Below are 24,761 nucleotides of genomic sequence, written 5' to 3'. Positions count from 1 at the left end.
CTTGCTGATCAGCCAGGCAATTTCCTGTCAAATCATCATGCTATTTAAAATTTCTTACATTTCCCTCTTATACTTGACAATTAAATGATCAATACTTACAATTGTTCGTTTCCATTAGCAACTCCAATAAACTCGGCACTCTCAGTGGTAGATAAACGATGTATTTTTAGCATATTCATTTTATCAGCTTCTTGTAATTGTTTGGCCTTAGACAAATCTAAGTTTTTTAATGTTTTTGTTTCCTTCTTGACTTTCTTACCGCTGGATCTGATGGAATTAAAAGAAAACATAATTCTGTAAGAACAGATGTAATGTAGAATATGAGCAATTTCAAAAATGCCAGCTTAGAAAGTCACACTGACAATTTACAATGTTTTTCTTCATTAAGAGAGGTCTTTGACATACTGGAAAACACATTATTTTGCTATACATTATTCATGGAAACCTGGTTTAATGAATGAATTTAAGAGCATAAGCATAATTTAGTGAAAATGACGTCACAATTAGAATGTTTTTTTTTTTTTACAGAATTATTCCCAGTATTGGAATTTGTGAGGGTGAAAAACAAAAACAAAAAACGGTTTTACCTGAATACAAGTCTTTTTTTTAAATTTATTTTTATAAATGTGCTTCTCATTAAATACTGTAAATTGCTTGATTTTCACTCAGAAATTGTTATGATTTGATGTCATTTAAATAGACAAGTAAATTTTGTAAAAGTTTTTGACACTTCACTGCTACACAATTTCAGACTTATGAAATTGCTAAAAGTTTGTCATGAAATTAAAGAGGTTTATAGTAATTGTATCACTGAGACAAACACTTATATAGCCCAAAGTTATTAAATAATTGTTGTTATCTCAAATTGTCAAGTTTGAGTGATGGTGCAATACTAAAAGTCTCTGCAGAAATCAACAGTACAAGACAATATTTATTGTAACTTATTTTCATTTTTTACCACACTCAAGTAACCTAGTGCCTATGCTTGACTAAGCACCCACCACATACATTTGACAGATTTTTGTTTTTGGAGTGAAGTTCTAATGAGGACTCATGCTTAAAAAACATGAATTCAATCAATTATTTTCTGCATACAATCTAGTGATAAACTTACGATTGAGAAGTATATGTTTGCCCTCCATAGAATATTGTTCCTTTCTTCATTTGTTCCTTGAATGCCCTTGGTTGTGGGCCTACATATCTATCATGATGTGAGAATGGCATAATGTGTACATAAATACAATAGTTTATCAACCACATCATTTGTTCCTTGAATGCCCTTGGTTGTGGGCCTACATATCTATCATGAAGTAAGAATGGCATAATGTGAACATAAATACAATAGTTTATCAACCACATCATTTGTCATTGTTATTTTAGACTGGATTTTATAGAAAAAGACACTTAAATTTATAACAAAATATTCCAATAATTTTTCAAAACCTCTTTGACATTTATTTGTACACATGGTAAAATTCAGTCCAGATTTTAAGATTACCAAATTCAATTTTTTCAGTATGTACAAAGATAATATGACCTAGTAAGATTTGTGGAGAGCGCCCCCTAACGGCAGATCAGTAACTATGATTTATAGAGTGTGCCACCAAGTGGCAGATCAGGAGTGCATTTGTTTTTCCCAATCACAAATGTGATTGCTATTTCGATAATGTTCAATTAGAGTGTGATTTGAACAATCATGTTCTTAATGATTATCAAAAATAAATGTTAGAAAGGCGATAGGCAGCCATGGGAAAATGAACAAACAGAAATCAAATATTCAAATGTATTCATACAAAACACAGTTTTTATAAAATAGTTTGTTTCAGTAATAGCATCAAATTAATTTAGAGTGCAACCTAGTGGCAGATCAGTTATTATGAACTACATTTTTAGAAATCTATTTTGCTTGGTCCTGTGATTTGATTCATGAAGCATGCAAGCAGATGCACATCATATGTTGGCTATACTGAATAACAGCTGTTAGATTATTGATAATGTATTGATACAAGAATTTCAAAGCATACTTACGAGGCTTGTAAATCAGTTCTTTTAGAACTCATCTTTTTGTAGGCAGATTGAACATGGTATTGACAAAATTCACATTCTGTCCTGAGAAACGTAACAAAGTAGACATTTACAAGAAAACATACAGTACCCGTCTTCTTAATGTACAGTGCCAATGGACAGTTCGATGGATATACATATAGGAGGTGATATAAATGGATACATATTATCATTCACTCATGAATTTTGTGTAAACTATACTATTCTTCTCAGTTATATAACTATAATCAGACTTAACAATTCCTTGCACACTTATATGAATATTTCTATAATTTCTATAATTGGTTATTTCTAGACAAAATTGGCATTGGCTACATGTCAAATTACAGAAATAATTTAGCTATCAGCAAAAAATTAAAAAAAAAATGAATAAATGAATAAACAAGCCCAATATGTGTTGTTTACAGTTGGACATTTTTACGACAGACATTCGGTCCGCGCCTTTCACGCAATATGCAAGATCTGACAGCAACCGGAAAATCACCTATAATCCTAAATTGACACGAGTTTCAGAATATATTTTATTGATGGTGTGATCACCATACCATGATGCATATTTATTTTGGTGCAATGTATGTAATCTTCAGGAAGACTTACTTGTTAACAAACATTGTACAATCACGGCCATCTTTTCTTCTCCCTTTACACCAACCCAAATCTTTTGATTTTCCTAACAGCATTATCTTCTGTGCATGATCCACTTTCAATGTTGATTCGTCAAGCTGTAATTAGAAAATCACCACTTTTTTTTATTTGTGGAAAATATCTGTTACATTTAAACTGCGGCTCTTGGTGTATAAAAGGGAAGATGGCCGCCAGTTTTCAGTATGCAAATGACACTCAAGTGTGAAACATCACTTCGGGGTGCTCTGCAAAATCTTTTCGACAATCTTAACACATGTGGGGCATTATTTTCATGTTGTATACAAACATGAATATATCCATGATATAATTTTGATGTTAATTTACAATTTACAAGTTTCGAGCGATGTTAGTGTTATTTCCACAAACAAAGCAACGGGAAAGCATGATTCAAACAGTCGTTTGGACTGCTCAAAAGGACTGTCATGGGTTTATGCAAATGCAAGGTGTTAATCCAGAGTTGTTTGCTCAATCTTTAGGTATGTTTATGTAATTATGGAGTTGATGATGTACGTGATATCATGGAGCTAATAAGAAATGATATGTGTGTGCATGAGAAAGTAGGGAGTGTGTGTAAACATTCCAACAACTTCCTTAGTGTATGTGCGAAAGAAAGACATCCACAGTTACAGGGCTTGTAAACTTGCTCCATTCTTACTTTTTCAGTGACAATAGAGGTGAACTAGGTCAGTTACGAGAAAGGAAAAAAAAGACAGTTTTCACCCCATTGTTGATGAAAAGACGAACCAAGCTGTGGTTACTGGCCTAAGATTAGTTCATTGCCGAATCTGATGAGCCTGGTTGGTCATGATAACATGATAATAGCAGAGTTTGTTTGAGGGGCTCGTCAACAAATACGTCCCGATAATATGTCGAGTATGCTCAAATTTAATATATGATGTTTCCAACAATTTAAAAAGTACAAATGTGTCTCGAAATAAATAAATTGAAAGATCCCATAAAAATGTTATGTTCCCTGAAATATACCAAAGGCAAAGAGAATGATGCTTCACTACTCCTGTTGGAATTGTTTCTCTGACTTCAACCCTTTTTAGTTTGGCACAATTATCTCAGAAATCAAATAATAAATTGAGAAAATACATCTACGATCTCATAATCTTCCAACTGCATTAATGCAATCAGGGTCTAAATTGTCTCCTCTTATCACATGTTCTGCAAAGTACCAGTACATGTAATCATGATCTCCTATTAATATCTCAAATATCAACTTTGTGCAACTTTGGAAAGTGTGTGCATCAAACAGACAACAAATGTAACAAATACTGAAACACAATGCACAGATTGGTAGCCAGATCTCCACTTGTATTATGGCAGATTATTAACTTTCCTGCATTTTCGCAATGCAACCATAACAAGGTTTATTGTAAAAGACCAAAATTCCAAGGTACATGTAACTACCAAATTTAACTAACATGCTACATTCTAGATACAGAAACACAATAATTGTTGCCATCAAACTTTCAATGCAACAATTTTCAAATCCGAGTGTATTTTTCTATGTTTTTTTGCATTAATTCTGAATAAAATTGATATAATTTTCTATTTACATTACATATTTTCTAGAAAAATTTATTTTTACTAAAGTTTATTTTGATGCGGTTAAAATACATATTCATCAAGCAGAAAAGGTGAAGGATACTGACCCCATCTTTTTTACTCATAACCTCAGCATTAAGGAGTCCTATCACAGTGCCTACAGACAGCTTCCAATGTTCTTTATGTACTTCACCAAACAGAAATAAAGTGACAACGACATCCACATTAATGAGGTCATTTAACTTCCATATACTGTATGCTTTACCCTAGTGGAAAAAACAACAACAACATTTTGCTTCATGTGGTCGTACTAGTCAGTTTGAAACATGTGCCTCACACACTTTTTTCAAAACTTTCTGTGCTGGTGAAGTGCCCCATATATGGTAGAATCGTAAAATGTAGTTTTCTGTTTCAATGGGATTTTGTGAATCTATATCAATCTTCAATGCATCTGTTCAAAAGCAGTATTTAATAAACATTTGGCAATTTTTATATTATACTGTAAAAGGGTTAATTAATTATTCACTGAGTTTTAATGTTTGCTTATTTTGCTGACTGAAAAATGCACTAGAACAAAACCCAGTGAATGTGTAAAATTGAGCATAGAATACATTATCTAAATGATAAAACCGTGAATTCAAAACCCACTGAATATGCCTGAAATGCTAAATCAGTGAAATTTAAACCCAGTGAAAAGTAGTCATTTTATATTACTAGTAATTTACTGAAATTACAGACATTTTTGAAATGGAGAATAAATATATCAACTTACATTACTAGATGTTTTTGGTGGTATTTTGTTAACAAGAACACCAATGGTGACCCAGTCTCCATCTACTTTACCACTTTTTACATGTTTAGATATTACTGACATTCTCACCATTCGTCGTCCTGACATCCTTATTTTCATCATTTCAGATGATATCAGGGGATTTCTAGAAAGTAAAGCAAAACAATTTAAAACTGTTGACAGAACTGCTCATGTGTGTTTTCTATAGTACATATTGTTCTGTTCGTATTTCATAAAATTAATTTAACATTATTCAACCCCAGAACTCACATTTATCATAGTATTTTATCATCATGAAAAACCTTGACTATGACCAAGCAAAACACATAAATGTGACTGTAAATATGTATTTACTAATTAACAGATGGGCATGTGCTGAGGGAGGATGGGCATGTATTAAGAAGGGCCCTTGATTTAGAGGTGAGCAGTCCAAGGAAAAGGGGAAGGCCAAAGAAGACGTGGAAGATGCAAGTGGAGGAGGAGAGTGGGAAGGTTGGGATGAGGATGAGGGATGCTTTAAATCGTGAAATGTGGAGGGAGGGGTAAGAGCGATTGCCACTAGTTTAAGGTGAATCCGGCCACCCTCGTCTTCGGGGACCAAACCGGATTTAAAACTCTGGACTACTACTAACAGACCTTGAAGAACTGGTCACTATGTGTATATGCAAACACTGGTCAATGCATGAGCCTTGCACACCTCTAATACAGGGCTGCTTTAAGATATGACCAGCATGAAACGAGACAAACCTGTAAAAGTTTCACTGCATACTTTTCACTACTTACGAATATATGTGTATTTTACAAGATAAAAAATGAGGAAAAGCTTTAATGGGATACAATACTTCATCTAGGGACTAAAATCGATGGTAGCCAGTGGCAACTTGAACAACTATTCAGTGCACAAGTAGCTGGTTTCACAGATCTGCAAATTCCACTGTATATTACACTCTTAAGCAAGTAATGGATTTGTGAATTTCAAGACATCACATCAAGAATTTATAAGATAAGCATATGAAACGGGTGTGATATGTGATAAGGATCTCAATAAGTCATAATTTATAAAAGATTGTTCAAATAATCACAAATTAACCTTACATTTTTAGACTAAGCAAATGAGTATGTCTGTCAAAATACTAGTTAGTGTTCATCTTAGACTGCTAGTTTCTTTACTTATTCAACAATGCATTTTGCATTTTTTTTCAAAACTCAATCTAACCATTCTAAGCGTTCACTGTTTTGTGATACCACTGGTTAAAATACGCTCAACATTTGCATGGAACTTGCAGGTATCCAAGTTGTATACCTGCATCTCATGAATCTTTAATTATCTTGACTTCAGATTCCCAATCCAGGACAAGTACTGTATTTTCCTATTACTAGTGTATAGGCTTACATAAATGAGTCCAAAATAGTCATACTTTACTGATCCTCCATACAATGAATGCACACATTGAGAAATTGAGATGCAATTCTAATTGGCAAAATATGGTATTAGATTTTGCATAAACTGAAGACATAACATTACATACATTATTCTTATCTGTGAGTAGACTTCAGTTTCCCAATTTCCATCTTCATCCTCCTCCTTTGGTTTCATAGCAGGAGCCAACACTCCACGGTTACTTTTAAACTGGGAGTTTTTATTTCCAGATGTTAAACCTCCCATTCCAGATGCACTCGGTCTGCCACTAGGAAGTTTCACATTATCAGTACGCTCAAGTTTCTTTTGTGCTGGTGAAGATACTTTGTCTGCATGTAGCTTTTGGTGGTGCATTTTGAGGCTGATTTCACTGTTGAATGTTTTCATACACAAATCACACTTCAGTGGATTATTTTTCTGATGTTGATACTCATGAGATTTAAATTCCTCCAATGTAAAGAAAGACTTATTACATAGCTGGCATCTATAAGGACTATTAACTAATGAAAAATACAGAAACAAAAATGTTATCTATCTGCAATGAGTATCATAGTTAATAATGCATAACAATAATATCGCAGCGCAATGTGAGCATGTTGCTTTCGCGGGAGGAGGACAGGAGTAGGGTGTCCCCCTTCCGTAGACCGAAGACTTTTAGAAAGTGCAAGACAATTTTGGTGGCAGGTTTGAATATATTTTTGCTCATTTTGCATGTGGGCATGTGGTTTAAATAAAGACCAAAATAGTAATTTGTTTATTGTGAAAGATTTTATTTGTGATCATTTTATTTATACATTTTATTCCCGTCTTGTTTCTCTGTGTGATCCTACGTTTGGATGCCATTTTCCAATCAACCACGTGACAACATGTGTGACCTATGACCTGCAATTGAATTCTGCAACAGTAGACGGCCATGCGAGATTGTGTAGACGGGAAATAAGCCGGCGACCGGCTTCTAACGAAAACCCTGTTTCTATAATAATGGCCCTATTAATAATGATGAAATGGTAATTGAAAATTCGATTGAAGACCATACAGAGTTTTTTTTCAGTCAATGGAACTACCAGCTACTGATGAAAATAACTCAGAAGTTCTCATGCTGCTTAATTATAAAATAAGGTCATCTTAAGTTTACCACCAGTTGGGGTCATAGTACTTGGTTTAGAAAAAAACAATGAACAAAATGGAGTGAAAATAGCCTGTTTTGTCTGTTGTAGGGTATTTTATCCTAGTTTCCCATGAAATGAATACATCTTAAACTGCTGTGGAACGCCGATTGAAGTCAGTGAATGCAGCTAAAGTCAAGGAAACAGCACAAACTCAACTTTGAAGTAATCCTGAGCAACCAAATTTATATATGTTCTCTCCTAAAGTACAGTTTTCTGAGAGTTTTGTTTTCACATAATGGTTGCCAGCCAATGAAAATGCCCGCATGTTTGTCCAGAGAATACCCAAGTAGTATCTTACAAGGTACTTTAGATCTCTAAAATTATTAAAGAATTGACAATATTATTAGTGGGTTTTTAACAAGGAAATGTGTTTTCATTGTGGTCTATGGAAACCGCTGCTAAAATTATATTTGCATATTATTACCATTTTTCCTCAAAACAGATTGACAGTGAACCAAAAAAGTCCCCATACTGTTGTCTAATACTAAACAATTATTGTCTGATTTTGACATGAAATAATGTCACTGCTACACGCTTATATATACACATATGTCAAAAACCATACTATCATACTACTTTAAGTAATTAATAGAGGAATTGCTTGGTAGTAAAAATGTCATTCAAAGAGCTAAATATGCATGTACTGATATCAGAATACTTGAACTGACCTGTTTGAATACATGATTGTGATTTAGGAGTGTGTGCAGTTCGTTTATTTTTGCTTAACTCTGGACTGGAACCAGAATCCTTTCTTGACATGATGGAACTTGATGGTGGGCTTAAATCTTTAAAGGCCTCCAAAAACTTGGAACTTTGCTTTCTTTTGGTTTCTGATTGATGAAAGGAATAATATTATCACGTGAGGGATGCTGTAGTATTTTTTTGAGAAATTTATTTGTGTTCCATAATGTATCATTCTTAGGGTGAACACGCCACAAACAACAATGATAAAAGATTTCATTTTATTTGAATAAATTTGTTTTTAATCAAACAATTATGTATGAAAATAATTGAATGAGTAATTCACAAAACCAGACAGACATGCACTACTGGTATAAATGATACATCTCAGTAAAGAGCACTCTCTCTTATGACTTTTTTTTTTTTTTGCGCCAGGCGACAGTTCTGGACTTTGAATGTCACTGTTGTCTCTCCTGAATTTTTTTTGTATGTGCAAATTGCAAGTGCAAGTGATGACTTGCACTTGCAATTTCTGCCACAGAAGTCATTTCCTGTTTGGGACTACATGACAGGGCTGTGCGGCCATCTCCCTATCAAATGGTAATTTAATGCGCTATCCTGGAGTAAACCAGGCTCGGTCAAACACAAGCACCTGCGGACCTTAACCAAGGTTCCCCCAAAGTCGCATTCGTTAGTGAATAAATCTCGGCCAGTGGATTATTGGCCTTCCCATTGAGTCTGTGGCACACTCACCCAGGGTAGGGGTCGACCCTTTTGATGTTCAGCCTAAGGTAGGATTTGAACATGGGACTACCAATCATGAGTCTGATGCGACAACCACTATGCTACCAGTGACCAGTGACTCTCTCTTATGATAATGTTATGAAATAAATGAATAAACAATGCCTACTGGTTAGCTTGCTTGTACATACCTTGTGAAGAAATGGGATTTATTCCACTGTTTCTACGCTGTATTTGTGGTGTCACAGCTACTGATGCTTTACTTGGAGTGTGCTGTGCTTGTTTTTCAAGTGTACGTAACTTTTCTTTCATGAGTCTAATTTCCTCTGTTAGTATTGAATAAAAATGCAAACAGTAAAACAGATAATTAAATTTACTGCTTCTGTAGAAAAGAAATAAAGGCCAAACTGATCAGTTAAGGTCCTCAAACACTTTTTGTGATTTTGGCTTAAGCATTTCTCATAAAAGCATGAACAATTTATCTTATCTATTTTCTACATACATGTATTAGCTTGTATACCATATTTTATTAGTAGCTCTTATGTAAAATACAGGGGTATTTCAATGGTCAAAATAATTAGTATTTTGATGATTGAATAAACAAATGCAAATTTTGGAGAAATACTTCTAATAGAGTAAAATATAATTAGACGCGGTATTCAGTTTAATTCTGCAGTGATTGACAAAGAGATTGACTTGAGAAACAGTACTGTAAAATACTTTATTTTCACTAGGAATTAATTTTCGCTATTTTCGCTAAAGAAAAGATTCAGTGCGTATACCTTTTCTACATTCAACTTGTCAGAAATCAGTGAAAACAAATTTCATACAAAACACCCAAAAAGTGTTTTCAGCGAAAATTAATTTCAGCTAAAATAAAGTATTTTACAGTACTTGTAATAACACAATACAAGAAGATAATCAACGTATTGATAATCCTTGAATACAGAAAAAGTGATAGAATTGTCATTCAAGTGTTGTAGATAAGTTTACCCATGAGGTCTTCCTTGGACTTATTAGCATCATCATCACTGCTTAGCGGATCCTGTGTACTAGACATGTCATTATCACTACTTCTCTGTGACTTTTTACATTGTGAACTCTGTGTACTTGTCGAACTGGTATGGTCATCATCATCATAACTGAATCCTGGTGGCATACTGCCATTTTGTTCCTCATCTAGTAGGGAAGTCAGCACATCTAAATCATCACACTCATAATCATCATCCATGTTTCTATTTAAAATAGAATATTATTCAGATTAATATTAATATAATAAAACCATGGATACCAGTACACAAATGGGGGAGATTTAATTATAGTTTGGTATAGTGTTTACTATACTGAAGCACATAAAAGTTGCGTTTGTTGGGAGCAGGTGACATGCAATGTGTTCATTATATCAGGAAAATTATTATCAATACAATTTTTACTTGGTTTGTTTTTCAATGTGAATGCTACAGGGTTCTAGAAGCATTCGGACAAACATATGGCAAGATTGATTACAGCTTTGAGAAACACTTAGCATTTGCTTTGTTTTAGACTTGACGTCACCATTTGAGAAAATGCTGAATTGTTTGATTTACGGACATCAAGATACAAGTATGACCATACCCATAATAACTCAAGTTACAATTTGGGTGTTGTTTCTAAAATATGGGTGGAGTCATTTTTGTAATTCGCAACAATTCAGCATCTCCCATTAGACTGATGTTGAGCAGTGTGGGGTTCACTATTTTATACATGAACATCATAATTTGCAAATCAAAATCATTTCTTATTTATCTACATTCTATTTAATTTTAGGAATAATACAAAACACATCAAAATAACATGTATGCTAATGAATTTGTATTATTTTGATAAACTGGGCTTTACCCTTATCTAGTATGAAAATAAAACGATATAAAATGTAATGGGACAGCATCAAGTCTAGATTGGAGGGAAAAACCAAAGTGTTTTGCAAAGTCAAACCTTCTGTCTGAATAATTCTCAGAAATGCTGTAATAGACTAATGTGAGAAATTGTAATAAAAACCTATGAAACGCCTGTATAGTTATGGGGATGCCAAGTTTGTTTTTGTTTACACATAAACTATACACTTATTTTACTTACAACATCACCAGAACACCAACAAAAAGAATTCAATATGTAATTTTTCATGGGGAACTTAATTACCAACTTCACTACAAAAATCTAAGCAATATAATATTTTCTGTTTTAGTAGTGCATGCAATTACCGGTACATCAATGACAGGTGTGTATCCATTGCCAAAATTGAGTCATTTTCAAATGATCCAGAATTCAATAAGTGTAAGTTTTGATTTATATGCACTTTTATTGGAGATGTAGTTCTAATAGAGCAAATATATTATTTCAAGTGCAAGAATGAATAACCATTGCCAATATGCTATGAATATTACTAATAACCATGTGTTAATAGTCCTCCAATCAGTTTTAATCACAGTCACTTGGGGGCTGAAAATCAATAAATACTAATTTTTTGAAAAAAAATCAACCGCTATACGTATATAAATAAACAAGTTGTGACACATGGCACCTAGTAAACAGACACCCTGTCGGTTTCAAATTTTGATTTCTTACCTTAAAATGTGAAACAACAATTTTAGAGGGGATCAGGTGTTACGTTAATAACCATTGTTTATAATCACTAACTTGGTTTTATTCAAAACTGCACAAATCCTGCGTTTTCTGATGATATCCGACAATTTCATGATCGAAAATGGCCAGCAGCCAGAATCAAGTGGGATTCGCACCGAGTTCTGGGTAAATCAAGTGCGCATACTCATTTTCAGCCAATCATGCGTGCCGTAACAGCGAGTATTTCCTTTATTTACCCAGAACTCTGTGCAAATCTCCCTTGATTCTGGCTGCTGGCCATTTTCGTTCATGAAATCTTCGGATATCATCAGAAAACGCGGGATTTGTGCAGTTTTAAATAAAACCAAGTTAGCGATTATGAACAATGGTTATTAACGTAACACCTGATCCCCTCTAAAATTTTTGTTTCGCATTTTAAGGTAAGTAATCGAAATTTGAAACCGACAGGGTGTCGATTTACTAGGTGCCGTGTTTCACAACTTGTTTATTTATATACGTATAGCGGATGATTTTTTTCCAAAAAATTAGTATTTATTGATTTTCAGCCCCCAAGTGACTGTGGTTTTAATAGTAAAAAGTTAGAAATAAATTTAGCTGAAAAACTGATACAACAAAACCATAAGTGTTGCAAATTGTTTATAAACCTGAATATTTATAAACTCAGCACTTTTCAGAATTGAAGTGAGGTTACTTTGTGATTTGTGTTTTACAGACTGGCTAAATATTAATTAAAAATCCCCCCAAAATAGATCATTTTGAACTTCAGTTGGCTGGAAGATTTACTAAAAAAATGCATGCAAGGTGTAGGAGGGAAAAACATTTCAATAAAAATATACATACACTGAGAAAAAAATGAACTGATAACACTCTTGCAGAATAAGGACCGTACTTGTAGTAAAGGCCCTCTTTTTGTGCTATATGTACATAAGGGAAAACGACGGCTAAAAATGACACGCACCCAGCATTTGACGTGACATTAGTTGTGTTCACGTTACACGAAGTACGGGCTAAGATTTAAAGTGTACACTGAACGATAAATTCGTCAAAGATATTATATTTCAATAAATAAATTGGTGACAATACCGAAAATTTCATCAAAATTCACGCACCATGAGCTTTGTTATGGGCGATCAATGTTAGCATTTTTACCGGTGCGTCGATGCTCATTTGTCTGTCAGGAACTCCGCGTCATTTATGGGCGTCAAATCTGTGACGTCACAAGTGTGACCCAAACATAACCCTAAGGAATAATGGCGTCGCCAACTCATAGTGCTGAAAGTTCGTCAACTCCAAGTGATGCGTCGTCGCAGAGCCGTGATTGCGAGCTTGAGTTGAATTACGAGTCTTCTGACTTCGATGTCGAGGGTTCATCGGTTGACGGAGGTATACGGCCCTACCAATTTGAGCCCGAATTTAACGACGACAGTCACAGTGATTCTGCTGAAGAAAACGATGTCGGTGATGCTTTGGGCGATCGCCTGAATACTACCGAGTGGTAAGTGGTCGAATCAGCTGGTTTTGATAACATTAACTTTCGGAGTTCCGCATATTTTGAATAATTATTAACCTGTATTTCGGAGTAGTTTAAGTCCCAGAACGAAATGTTCTGATTACGTTCAATCACGGAACTCAGACATGCATAGCCCACTAAGTTTAATTTCATTTTCTGTATCTGTTGACATTATATTTGCAAGTCAGTACAATACGATCGGTGACACAACAGCTACCATTTAAGCTTCATATTATTGCCCTAGTAGTTAATTACAATTTATGATTAAATTGTATGCATAGGAGCTTATATTTGTGATGCATGTAATCACAGTCCCTCTATCCCCAACTGTGATGTAATTATAAATTATAAAGTCGAATTTAAGCAAGACATTTACTAATTAGCCAAATTGAAATTATCTTGTATATTGGACATCCAGCATTATATTAGACAGATCATGACAACCACAACACATACAATTAAATTGTAAGGGGCCAGAATGTTAGTATTTGGGAGGAGGCTTAAAAAACTTATTCCCAATAAGTTGCTGTGATGTTTTTGTTTTTTTATTTGAGACTTGGGGTGGGGTGGTGCTATATCGTAGAGGTAATGCCTAATGAATATTAAGGTGAAGACCGTATTTTCAAGTGTCAGGAATAAATGATTTTGAAAATATGCAAAAAAATATCAATCTTAAGATTTTGACAACTTACCTTTGATAGTTCTGATATGGTAATAATTTGTTCTCACAAATAATTATACTGTATTTAGGAGGTAAATAACAAGATAGTAAATTTCATTTTTGCTGAGATACCTGCTTCAAGTATATGTTGTTTATATAATTCAGGTGTCAGTGTAACAGATGCCATGTCATGCCCTCTGCTGAGGAATGTAGATGCTGTTATGAAATAATGCAGGTGAAAGCTGTCTGTGATGAAGTTCCAAATACAGCATGCATCGCAGAACATCCTGGATTTAAGCCAGTGTGTCTGGACAAGTATGTTTTGCTAACAGCTTATCATGTATATAGACAGTACCATGGAACTATTCCAGAATCCTCTGAGTAAGTATTAAAAGTCGCACATACTGGTCTGGTATGAACACAATTTTATTAGGACAAAATATATCATGGTTTTTGTTACACTGAAAATGTATTATGGTAGATGTGCATAAATGTTAATGAATGTCAGACCAATTACAATTATGTTTTGCTAGAAATTTCTGAACTTTGTGAACTGAAAATGGTTGACACATAAATATGTACAACCAGAACCTCAGTATTTTGTTGAGGGCCATACCAACTACATTACATTTGTAATTGTGTACTAACAGTATTCTCTCATGTCCAATAGAAGTATAGGCATTTTATTAGGTTGGAATAAACTGTGTGCAGTAGACAGAATTTGTACATTCAATTTATTTTCCTTGCAGGAGATACAGGTATGTTGCCTACAGGCAACTTGTCCGATGGTGCTGGGGATATTTAGGCAAAGATGTCAGAGTTCCACTCCCATCATGTGCAGTTCATCTTATCAGAGAAACATATCCTTCACAGAATGGAGTTTATCAGGGATTTAATTATGTTGATTAAAAAACCTCGACTGAAAGTCAGAAACTGCCACTTCTTTATTCGGTCTTTTGAATTCACTGCAGAGTGCAGGAGGTACTTTGTTCAACACATCACCTTTTGCCTGTGACATGGTACATTTTACCACTCTTGCAGTGACATTAGTTGTCACATTTTGTACATAATCTGTAATAAAGAATATTTTATTTTTTTAATTATTGTTATTGTTTTATTTGTTGAAAAACTGAGCTGTGGTTGTGATTTTAAGTAGCTTCAGTCATGCAAATATATAAAGCTGCTAGTGTACATGCATGTAGAACATTTTATACCGGTACTTACTGAAGGTAGGTTCTGTCTTTACTTGACGCACTGTGTAACTGCCTTTTTTAAATTTTGGATAAGTTATTTTATAGCAAGGATTTCCCTGCTTAGTAACAGCAGCATGTCGCCCACCATTTTCATTATAATGCATTGCTGCCAAGACAAGCCTATAAATAAAACAACCATGCATTATGATATACTGTATTTTACCACTAAGGACTTAATAGAATTACAAATTCTGAGTGTTAGAATACTTGTTACATACTACATCAATTGTGATTGCTAACTTTTGAAGTTAGAAGGCTCTATCATAGGGATAAGACCTGTCAGTAAATAATTAAAGTCAAAGACAGTAATGAGAACTTGTGTATTACACAGGTCTCCAAACCTGTTGATTTGTAAACAATATGTTGTTCTCTGTTTGATTGTAGAATTTAATGTGATAAAACTTATGATATTTGTACTAATTTAATCTACTAATTTGCTAGCCAGAACTACCAGGGCCAATGTTTTTTCAAAAATGTTGAATTTCAGGTCGTCATTTCAATGTTAATATATTTTGCTGCTATTAGACAACTGTACCAGTTGGAAGGTAGTTTTTTGGGGGGTACACATTGTGAAATAATACAATGACAAGTTTCTTTTATGGTGCCAAACTTTATCAACATCACTCCAGCCTACGTTTCCAACCCACAGTATATTACAACAAAGCTCTTTTGACCGCAAAGTTACTTGTTTATTTTCAATGTTGATTAATACAAGTATGCAGTTACCTGCACATCATTCCATTGTATGAGAACCCATGCATCTTTGGGGCAAACTGATTCACCACAGAATGGTATAAAATAACATAAAATATTCTCCTAGCCTCCCCACATACAATACATACCTTTATTTGATCCAAAGGGCCTTACTTGTACACGCACACTTCTCTTATTAGGCTGCTTGTAAGATATTTGAGTACCATATGTTCTAACAGTCTTAGCCTTGGTTAAAGTCTTAAATGTGAAACAAAATTTAGGAAGTGATTATTTATTTATTTATAAACACACTAATATAAACACACCAAGACGCTGTTTATAGAATACATACATGTTTTTCATGCAAGTTTCTCGCAAATGTTCAGTACCTGAATAGAGCTGTCGGTAAGAGAATCAGTGTCCTGTACTTGGTGGCTTGTGTCCTCGTCATGGGTGTCCTCCGAATACTGCAGAGTTACCTGTATCAAACAATGATTACAAATAATAATGTATGAACAAAACAGACAAGTGAACGTACGTAATAGCATTACCGCCATAGACAGTCGTTATGTGTAAACGTAAACATACTCGCGGTAAATTCAGTGCGCGGCACATAGTCGAACATGAACGAATACAAATACCTACCCTAGCATTTTCTCTTTTAAGAAAAGCAATCCTTGGCCTTTTAGGTGTTGACACAGCCGGATACGCTGGACTTGTATCAGTCTTGTTACTAATACTCTCCGCCAGGACGCCGGTATGAATTGTTGGCACGGCATCTTTGTGCAAAGTTTTTCTTCCGGGAACTTGTCCCATCGCACGCATAAACTTGTATTTTGCCGGGTAGCACTCGTCTGTGAAATGGACTGAGCAAAGCACAGAATGCTTCGTAGGACCATGCCATTTAGCTCTCTTCACCCGAACAAACTTCGTCCAAAGTTTGCTCAAAGACGGTCTGTCGAGGGGGAATGCGTGAAGCGAAACACCGTCAAGGTTCGTGTTCCAGCACCCGAAAGCAACGCAGCGTTTACCTCGTCTGTCACAACGACTTGACATTACTAGTTTAAATACGAAGCTCAAATGAATAAAAAAAAAATCCCAAACGCAACAGTTCGCGTCTTTGGTTGCAATATCACTAAAATAAAACCGTAGAACATACACGAAAATCAACAATAACACAGCTGATCACGAACGACATTTACATACGGTTTACATATCAATGGCGGCAAACTGAACAGGGCGGTCACACTTATGACGTCACATCCAAGAGGTCATGTAAACGAGGTCAAACGGGGGGAGCTTACGTGCGATTTTAACAGAATCCGCTATATTTCGTAAATGAGTCATCGGATTTTAAAACAAATTTCTGGTGTTTGATATTTAAATACAAGATAGCAGAAAATGAAATAAAATCTAGCGTTCAGTGTACACTTTAAGCTGATTTAGGCTCATCTAGCATATTTGCATTTCGGCTAGACCCAATTGCGTCCACGCACAGGGAGGGCCAGTCGTTAGCACGGGCTAAGGGGTGCCATTAGTCGGTGACCTTTGGTAAGCCGCTATTTACGAACGAAAAATGGATGACACGCGCGAGGTTCTATTTCTGCTCCTGCCATGTTTCGCGAACAAAATTTATTTTGTCTACGATTGGAGCTGCTGTACGCTCTACTACAGTGACCCGATTAGTGTGGAAGCGAGCGCTGTGTAATGACTGGTGGAATATTGTCGTTATACGAACATGGGACAATTTTCACACCCAAAGGTCGCCGCAGAGGGCGCTTAGCCCTGGGCTAAGCGTTCGCGCATACTTCGTTAGCCCGTGCTAAGGTCTAGACCGCGTCTTAAATTCGGATCAGATTTAACCCGTACTTAGCATTCCTTAGCCCGTGCTAAGCGTTCACGCACGTTTTCTAAGCACGGGCTAAGGAATTTGACCTCTTAGCCCGTGCTAAGGAGCTGTGCGTGAACGCAACTATTTTGTTGTTGTTTACTAGTAATTAATTTGACAGGAATCAGTTAAAACAATTCAAAATTAAGAAACAAATACGCAATAAACCAACGATTTTGTATCTCAATAATCGTTCAACGGCTCGTTGTTGTCGTGTAAATACTTGTGACTTCCTGGGTTCACGAAATACTAACTCGTAGAAATATTGAAGCCACAAATAGACCGTTTTATCCTCCCTCGAACGGAATCAGGGAAATGTAGCTGCAACAATGACGTCCCAGTAAATTACATAATGCTTTGCCTTCTTAAATTTAATCAAAACCTTTATAAGTTCGCAGATAAATGTTGTTGAAATTATCTGATCCGACCTACCTGAAGTCCTCAAGGTTCCCCGCCAAACATTTGATTCACACTTCGCGGAATTCGCGCATGCGCAGTTAAACACACGGCCATCTTGGTTCACGAAGTTGTGTTTTCGTTACGATAAAACGAAAGGTGGATGAATTCAGAGAAAGCTATCTTGTTTTTCGCGGATTTATTGGTTAATTTTAGACAGAAAGGTAAGAAATATGCGCTAGGTTACAATAAACCAAATATAATGATCCCAATTTTCCTCAGTACTCATATTTCCGTATCTGCATTGCATACACTACATACACTGTGTGTACAGTTTTTGCGTACGAGTTGAAAAATGAACAAATGTAAACATGAATTTTTGGAGCCAATTCTTCATCATTTTTTATATGGCAGCCTGTGATGTTGAGTAATGATATACTACAATACATGCGCACGCATAATACGTGTGTACCCTGTTTTAAATTCGTGTAATAATGCGCTTTAATAACATTAAGTGACTGGAAGGTTTGTAATATGTAAGTTGGACTGTGCCCAGGTTGATATTTTGGTTTGATAAATGGGTGTTTTCGTTCGAACAACAGCGGACGATTGCAATAATATGTATAAATGTTTTTCTTTCATTGGTGTATTTATTGTTAGTTAAAAACAACTTCTTTATTATGTCATATAATATCACGTGGTTTACTTCCTGCTATTCGCCAGTATGCTACACTACACAATTCAGAAAGTTATTGAATGTTTTGTTTTATATAACATGTTTTATAAATTTTAAATGATGGTTGAAAACAACTTGATCAATCACTTAGAGATCAAATACTACCAATATCAGTGATCTGTCATCAATATAGAATTCTACAGTGTTCAGTGTGGCCTTTGACCAATCACAACAACTTTCCCTGTTTTACAATTTAAAACATTGTTTGTCAAACTGTAGTGATGATACTACTTGTACTTATTTGAATTGTATATCTATGAATGATAATTTGAGGAATTCTGAATCAATTTGATGGAATCATTTTTCTCACTAAAATTTACCATAATTAGGAGAAAGACACAGACTGGTGTGTACATGTATTTGGCTTTATCAAAGCGCTTCTCCAGCTGCTAGCTAACTAAAACTTCTTTTTCTTATTTGAGTGTAACATGAGATTCTTCAATTATTGACCAAGTTACCATGAATGCAAATAATAATTATATCTCACAAAATTTGTTTTAAAACACTTGAAATTACAGTGGTTTGTTCGCTGAAATAAATTTGAAAGCTCCAAGTACAGGTAGTACTGGTACCATTATTTTTTGGAACCGAATCTTAAATTGCATAACACATTTATGTTCAGGAAAGCAAGCAAGTGTAAAAAGAAATGTTATTTGACCACAGTGGAATTCTATATAGACTGTTATTCATCCACTAAGGCATGTGGTTGGTCAGGTTGTTAGAACTGTTACTTGAAATTTTTAAAACTTTTATGAATTTTTATATAAAACAAATTCACATGTCATCATGAAACATAGCGTATAGTCAAATAGAAAATTGTATTTCCAAAAATGCAATAAAGTTTTTAGCTCTGCTGTTATCAAAGACTGTCAGTCATCCGCCATCAATTCTATTTTAAACTTCCTCTTGAAAACTATCAGCTCAATTGCTTTGATACTTAGGATGCAGGTACATGTACCTTGGGTGGACCTTTGTCAGATTTGTTTATATTTGACGCTGTCTCAACTCTCTCAATTATTAGTGAATATTTTTGGTAAAAGGTTATTTTCAACTTCTCTGTCTCAATTCTCAGTGAATATTTTTGGTAAATAAAGTCTAATTTCGACTTATTGAAAACTACCAGTTTGCTTTAGGACTTGGTATGTAAGTACCATGAGTTGACCTTCATGAGATTTGTAGCAATTGCAAAAAAACAAATATACTATCATGATTGTGATATATAGCAAGAACATAGTGGAAACACTAATAACCATGTCAAATAGTTAATATCTCATTGTACAGAACGTTATCAACTTTGTCTTGAAGAAGACGCTCTTACAGTGGAGCTAGTTTGACCATTAGGTGGCTTGTTGTTTATTCAACAAATTTATTGATAAAACTTGTGTGATTTTTATGTTTTTGTCTCCAGAAATTACAATGTGATGCATACAGGGTAAAATGAGTTTCATTAATAAGGAGATAGTGGTTGAGGAAACAAGTGCCAAAACTGAAGGACTTGAAAACAAACAGGACCAGGAACCAGTTGTTAAAAATGCGAATGAACACCTTGATAAAGGACATGATGGTAGTGGTGATGATAAAAGTATTGAGGAAAAAGACAAGGTGAAATTGAAAGAAGATGATGTTAAAGTGAGGGATGAGAAATCTGGCTCTACAACCAGCACATCACCAACAGGAACTGGCAGTCTTAAGATCCAGCAAAGTGGAAAAGGAAAATCAGACTATTATAAGGATAGAAATCGGGCAGCAGGTGGTGGAGACAAAGGCTATAACCAGCATAGAGAAGATCGCAGTAGTAAGAGTGATCGAAGAGACAGTCGAGGAAAGGAATTTGAACATGGTAGCAAAGGGGGATTTACAAAGAAAGTGGAAGATCAGAGGAGGTTTCCTTTCAAAGATAAGACTGCTAGTGCAAAGAGAGATGAGAAAAAGGATAAAGAAAGTGATAGAAGGTACTGTAATTGCTCTGTAATTGTGGTGAATGCTCTTAAGTAAATTACGGAGGTTTTTTTTATGGGAACTTAGTAATATACAATGTATTAATGATTTAGTCTACAACAAATGCAATTTTTTGTTTATATGTGCATTCATTACAAAGGCGCTTTTACGATAGCAAATAGACTCCAGGAATATATATATCAGTTTATATATCCTCGTAACCTCAGAGTCTGCATCGTCAACAATAGTTTTTATTGAATTCATGCAGAAATAAAGTTACAGTGTTAGCAAAGATGACTCCCAGCTTTGCAGAATACTTTGGCAGTTGCTTAGTTCTAAACTTGGTAGCGCCACTTGACAGATCGCGTATTGTGTATGATTTACTATTTCATAGGGTGAACAATATGATGATTTGCAAACATAGCGTACATATTCAATAAATACTAAATATTAGAAAATATTAAAAAACACATAAAAAATAAAATAAAATGAAAGCGTTTCATTTTGAAAACTGCCTTTTTACTCTCATCTATCGTGAAAATAGAGTGTACAAGACTACGTGTGTCAATAGAGCAGCGCCGTCAAGTCTAGGTTGAATACAAACCAAGTGTGTTGCAAAGTTGAAAGTCATCCTGCTAAATGACTGAATCATTCTCAGAATGGCTCTAAATACATGTAGATTAATAATTAATTAGTTTTTGCCCTTGAGAATTCAAAATTGAACATGGAACATACTTCAAATTTTAGTTTATTTAAGGAATTTTAACTGATATTTATGTACCAGTGAAACATGATTGAATCTATATCAGAACCAAACCTGTTTTCAGACACTTCGCTTTTTGAAGAATTAAAAGCGAACACTTCTGTAAACTGAATAGGTTTTCTTTGTGGTTGTGACAGCTCAGGTTTTCGTTAGCAAGGGGGCAATAAGAATAATACATGTATGTTTGATGATACCGGTACTTGTGGCTTGGAACATTTGCTAAGCATTGCAGGTGCAATTAGAAAATGTAACATTATGCTACCTTCCTAATTTTATTCGGTTTCTGCAGAATTGTCTGATAATTGAGTTGAGTTGTAATTAAAGAAAAATACAAATTATACAATAAGGATATTGACAAAACACCAGAATTTACGTCCTCAAGCATTGTACAGTGAAGGTATTGTCAAAGCTGCAAAATGGACAAATATCGCACTCAGATGTAAATTCTGGTATTTTGTGTGTAACCTTATTTATAAGTACCACTTCATAATTGTGAGAGAGCAATGTGCCCCTGTTATCTAGTTCAGAGAGAACACTGGGTTTCATTTCTACATGTACATTGATTTTAACATGAATAGTTTAATGGCCTGTTTAATATTTGATCTTGATTCAGTATTGTCTTAGATACATTTGTATATCACAAGTTGTAGTAGGACCAGTATTACATACCAACATTTTTGCCTTGTTTCAGAAAGCAAGAACTGAAGGCAAAAGAGAAAGCCAAAGAGGAAATAAAGAAGTCCTCAGAAGAAATTAAGAGACAGAAAGAAGAAAAAGAAAAACTTGAGAAAGAAAGGAAAGCTGAAGAAGAAAGAAAACTTAAAGAAGAAGAAAAACAACGCAAGGAAGAAGAGAAAAAACGAGAAGAGGAAGAAAGGGTTGGTATTCAATACATAAACATGAGATAGTGTCATAATGATAAGCTACATCTAGACATTTATTGTATTTCTACATGTACATCTGTTCAGTGAAAATGATGGAGATGTCATTCTCACAGCATGCTGCCTGAAATTTTCTTGATTTGAGAATTTGTTGGCATTCATGTAGATTTAAGTTAATTTAATGAGAACCCTTATCAACTTATGTATGCTTTCAGAGGGACTGTGGTATCCTAAAAAAATTGGGTGATTAATTTAATGTAGTTAAATCATAAATACTATGATGACACTCATGAATATTAATTAGTGACCAGCACCCAAGTCAGGCTTAGCAGAATCCTGATATTTAATGGCCTTATATGGTCATGTAATCTTATTAAAAATGATTAAATATCATATCTGGAACACTATTGCAGGTAGAGATATACACAGTGTTCTAGTGAAAACATTGCACACTAGATCAGATCAACATGCTTAATGACCTTATTTGGTAATATGACCTGATTAAAAATGCATAATTACCATATCAGGAGCTTTATTTCAAATAGACATTCAACTAATCAATTGTTAATCAATTAAAACTAATCATTTATTTTGCCATCCAGGAACAAATTTACCCCAAAACTCAAACCCAAAATTCTAACCCAGAACTGAATAATCCTAAACTATTGCATTCCTGTCTTGTATAATATTTTTCTTGTCTGTATTTCAGCAAAGGCGAGAAGAAGAAGCTGTGAGAATGAGAGAAGAGGAGGAGGTATGTAAAACCTTTACAATAGTCCCACTTGTGTACATGTGATGAACCTGTGTTGCTGCTAGTTTTGTCTGAGTTTCAGTGCTCAAGGTCAAGACCAAGGCCATGATGGGTACAGTTTAAAAGTATTAGACATTAACAATGACAAACTGAAATGGCTACATATTCATATTGTTTATATATAATGTCAGTGACCGGTCACTGGTAGCATAGTGATAACTGGTAGCATAGTGGTTGTCACATCAGATTCATGATAAGTAGACCCAAGTTCAAATCCTACCTTAGGCTGAACATCAAAAAGGTCAACCCCTACCCTAGGTGAGTGTGCCACTGACTCAATGAGAAGGCTAATTCCACTGGCCAAGATTCATTCACTAATGAATGCAACTTTGCATGTCAGGTCAGCAAAATGCTGCTACCATTATGACAGAAGATGGTACTACCCGCTCCTACTGCCATGTAGGAACATACAGGAGTATGAAAGGCTCCTGCTGATTCTCAAATGTATTGACCCTGTCTTTCTTTTGTCTCTTATCATCTGTGTCGAGAGGGGGAACATGTACGGGCTAGGCACCTTCTCCATATCCAAAGCCCAGGCAAGCAGCATCTACATGCTGCGTCTCTATCAAGACGAAAAGAGCCATATTAATGTCAGTATGATGCCTGAATCATACAAGTGTGAGCCTGAATTTTACCAGGTAGATGTGAAAACATGACATTTATTGAATAATGTTTCTTTTTTATCATTACAGAAGTTAGCTAGAGAATTAGAAGTAGAAGCGAAGGAAAAGATTGCTGCCAAAATTGAACTTAGAATGAAAAATCTTAATGCTACAGGTATGTTTATTGTTTTCCGACCAAACTGAATATTAATTTACTGTTATTTTTATAACAATCATTTCTGTCACCTAAAAACATGACGGATATCGTATTGCATCATGGTTCAAACCACTAATTAGAACTCCATAGATGACAAAGTTGGTGTTTGGGTGAATTTCTCAAAAAAAGGGTTACAAAGATCAATATATTGTTTAATTTGTTGAAATCATATGTACATGTATGTACCGGTAATAAAATTCTGGTCAGAAAAACGCATGTTTGTCAGCTCAAACTTATACAAAATGGTAATAAACAAAAATGATTTGTTAGGCTTTCTACCTTCAGTATTCTTAGAAAAGCAGCCAGTTTTGAAGTGTCTAATTGAGAGTTGCCCAGATCCACGGGTCACTGGTAATTGTCAATAGACAAAGCTTCACACATGAGTCTAAACAGCGGAAGTTCACCCTCACACATCTCAAAGATGCTCAGTTCAACATGTTCAAACTTTGCACGTACACTATACTTCATGTCACAAATATGCAGCTGCATTCATTTCATGGTTAAAGCATTTTTGCCATTCTAGATTAAAATTTCAGTCAGAAGGATTTAATAAGTCCCTGTTCGGACGAAATCCGAAAACGGAGACTTATAATTCGGTCTGTCCGTCCGTCCGTCCGTCCGGAGTCATGTCTCAGAATCCTTTGGACCAATTCCGTTCATTCTTTGCATGTGCCTAGTACTTTATGTGGGATATATGCACATGTATTGGTTTAGCGATTTGATTCA

At 34.9% G+C, this 24,761-nt stretch overlaps 3 protein-coding genes across 4 annotated transcripts in view; 2 read left to right on the top strand and 1 right to left on the bottom strand.

Annotated features, from left to right (window-relative positions):
- The window catches only part of LOC102806169 (protein MCM10 homolog), a 33,496-nt gene extending 15,318 nt beyond the window's left edge, over nucleotides 1-18,178 (bottom strand). The window contains exons 1-11 of the mRNA XM_085496767.1: nucleotides 18,124-18,178; nucleotides 10,058-10,299; nucleotides 9,256-9,390; nucleotides 8,311-8,472; nucleotides 6,583-6,973; nucleotides 5,036-5,198; nucleotides 4,371-4,529; nucleotides 2,662-2,786; nucleotides 2,029-2,109; nucleotides 1,115-1,201; nucleotides 100-267 (exon numbers count right to left, since the gene is read on the bottom strand). Of these exons, the coding sequence (XP_085352893.1) occupies nucleotides 100-267; nucleotides 1,115-1,201; nucleotides 2,029-2,109; nucleotides 2,662-2,786; nucleotides 4,371-4,529; nucleotides 5,036-5,198; nucleotides 6,583-6,973; nucleotides 8,311-8,472; nucleotides 9,256-9,390; nucleotides 10,058-10,295 (1,709 nt within the window). The 5' untranslated portion in view covers nucleotides 10,296-10,299; nucleotides 18,124-18,178. The remainder of the gene's footprint in view (nucleotides 1-99; nucleotides 268-1,114; nucleotides 1,202-2,028; nucleotides 2,110-2,661; nucleotides 2,787-4,370; nucleotides 4,530-5,035; nucleotides 5,199-6,582; nucleotides 6,974-8,310; nucleotides 8,473-9,255; nucleotides 9,391-10,057; nucleotides 10,300-18,123) is intronic.
- LOC146747480 (uncharacterized) lies at nucleotides 12,862-14,957 on the top strand. Its single transcript, XM_085497557.1, has 3 exons — nucleotides 12,862-13,181; nucleotides 14,023-14,238; nucleotides 14,607-14,957. Exons 1-3 carry the CDS (start codon nucleotides 12,937-12,939, stop codon nucleotides 14,764-14,766), a joined length of 621 nt encoding a protein of 206 aa, XP_085353683.1. The 5' UTR covers nucleotides 12,862-12,936; the 3' UTR covers nucleotides 14,767-14,957.
- Nucleotides 18,164-24,761, top strand: part of LOC100368739 (regulator of nonsense transcripts 2-like) — a 41,911-nt gene continuing 35,313 nt past the window's right edge. For both annotated transcript variants that reach the window (XM_085496766.1, XM_085496765.1), the window contains exons 1-5: nucleotides 18,164-18,311; nucleotides 20,232-20,775; nucleotides 22,216-22,402; nucleotides 23,115-23,159; nucleotides 23,909-23,993. In XM_085496766.1, the coding sequence (XP_085352892.1) occupies nucleotides 20,261-20,775; nucleotides 22,216-22,402; nucleotides 23,115-23,159; nucleotides 23,909-23,993 (832 nt within the window). In that variant the 5' untranslated portion in view covers nucleotides 18,164-18,311; nucleotides 20,232-20,260. The remainder of the gene's footprint in view (nucleotides 18,312-20,231; nucleotides 20,776-22,215; nucleotides 22,403-23,114; nucleotides 23,160-23,908; nucleotides 23,994-24,761) is intronic.

The sequence above is a fragment of the Saccoglossus kowalevskii genome, chromosome 3 (assembly GCF_978046115.1).
Source record: "Saccoglossus kowalevskii chromosome 3, keSacKowa6.1, whole genome shotgun sequence".
In the NCBI taxonomy this organism is placed as follows: Eukaryota; Metazoa; Hemichordata; class Enteropneusta; family Harrimaniidae; genus Saccoglossus; species Saccoglossus kowalevskii.
This window is presented reverse-complemented; position numbering and strand designations above follow the sequence as displayed.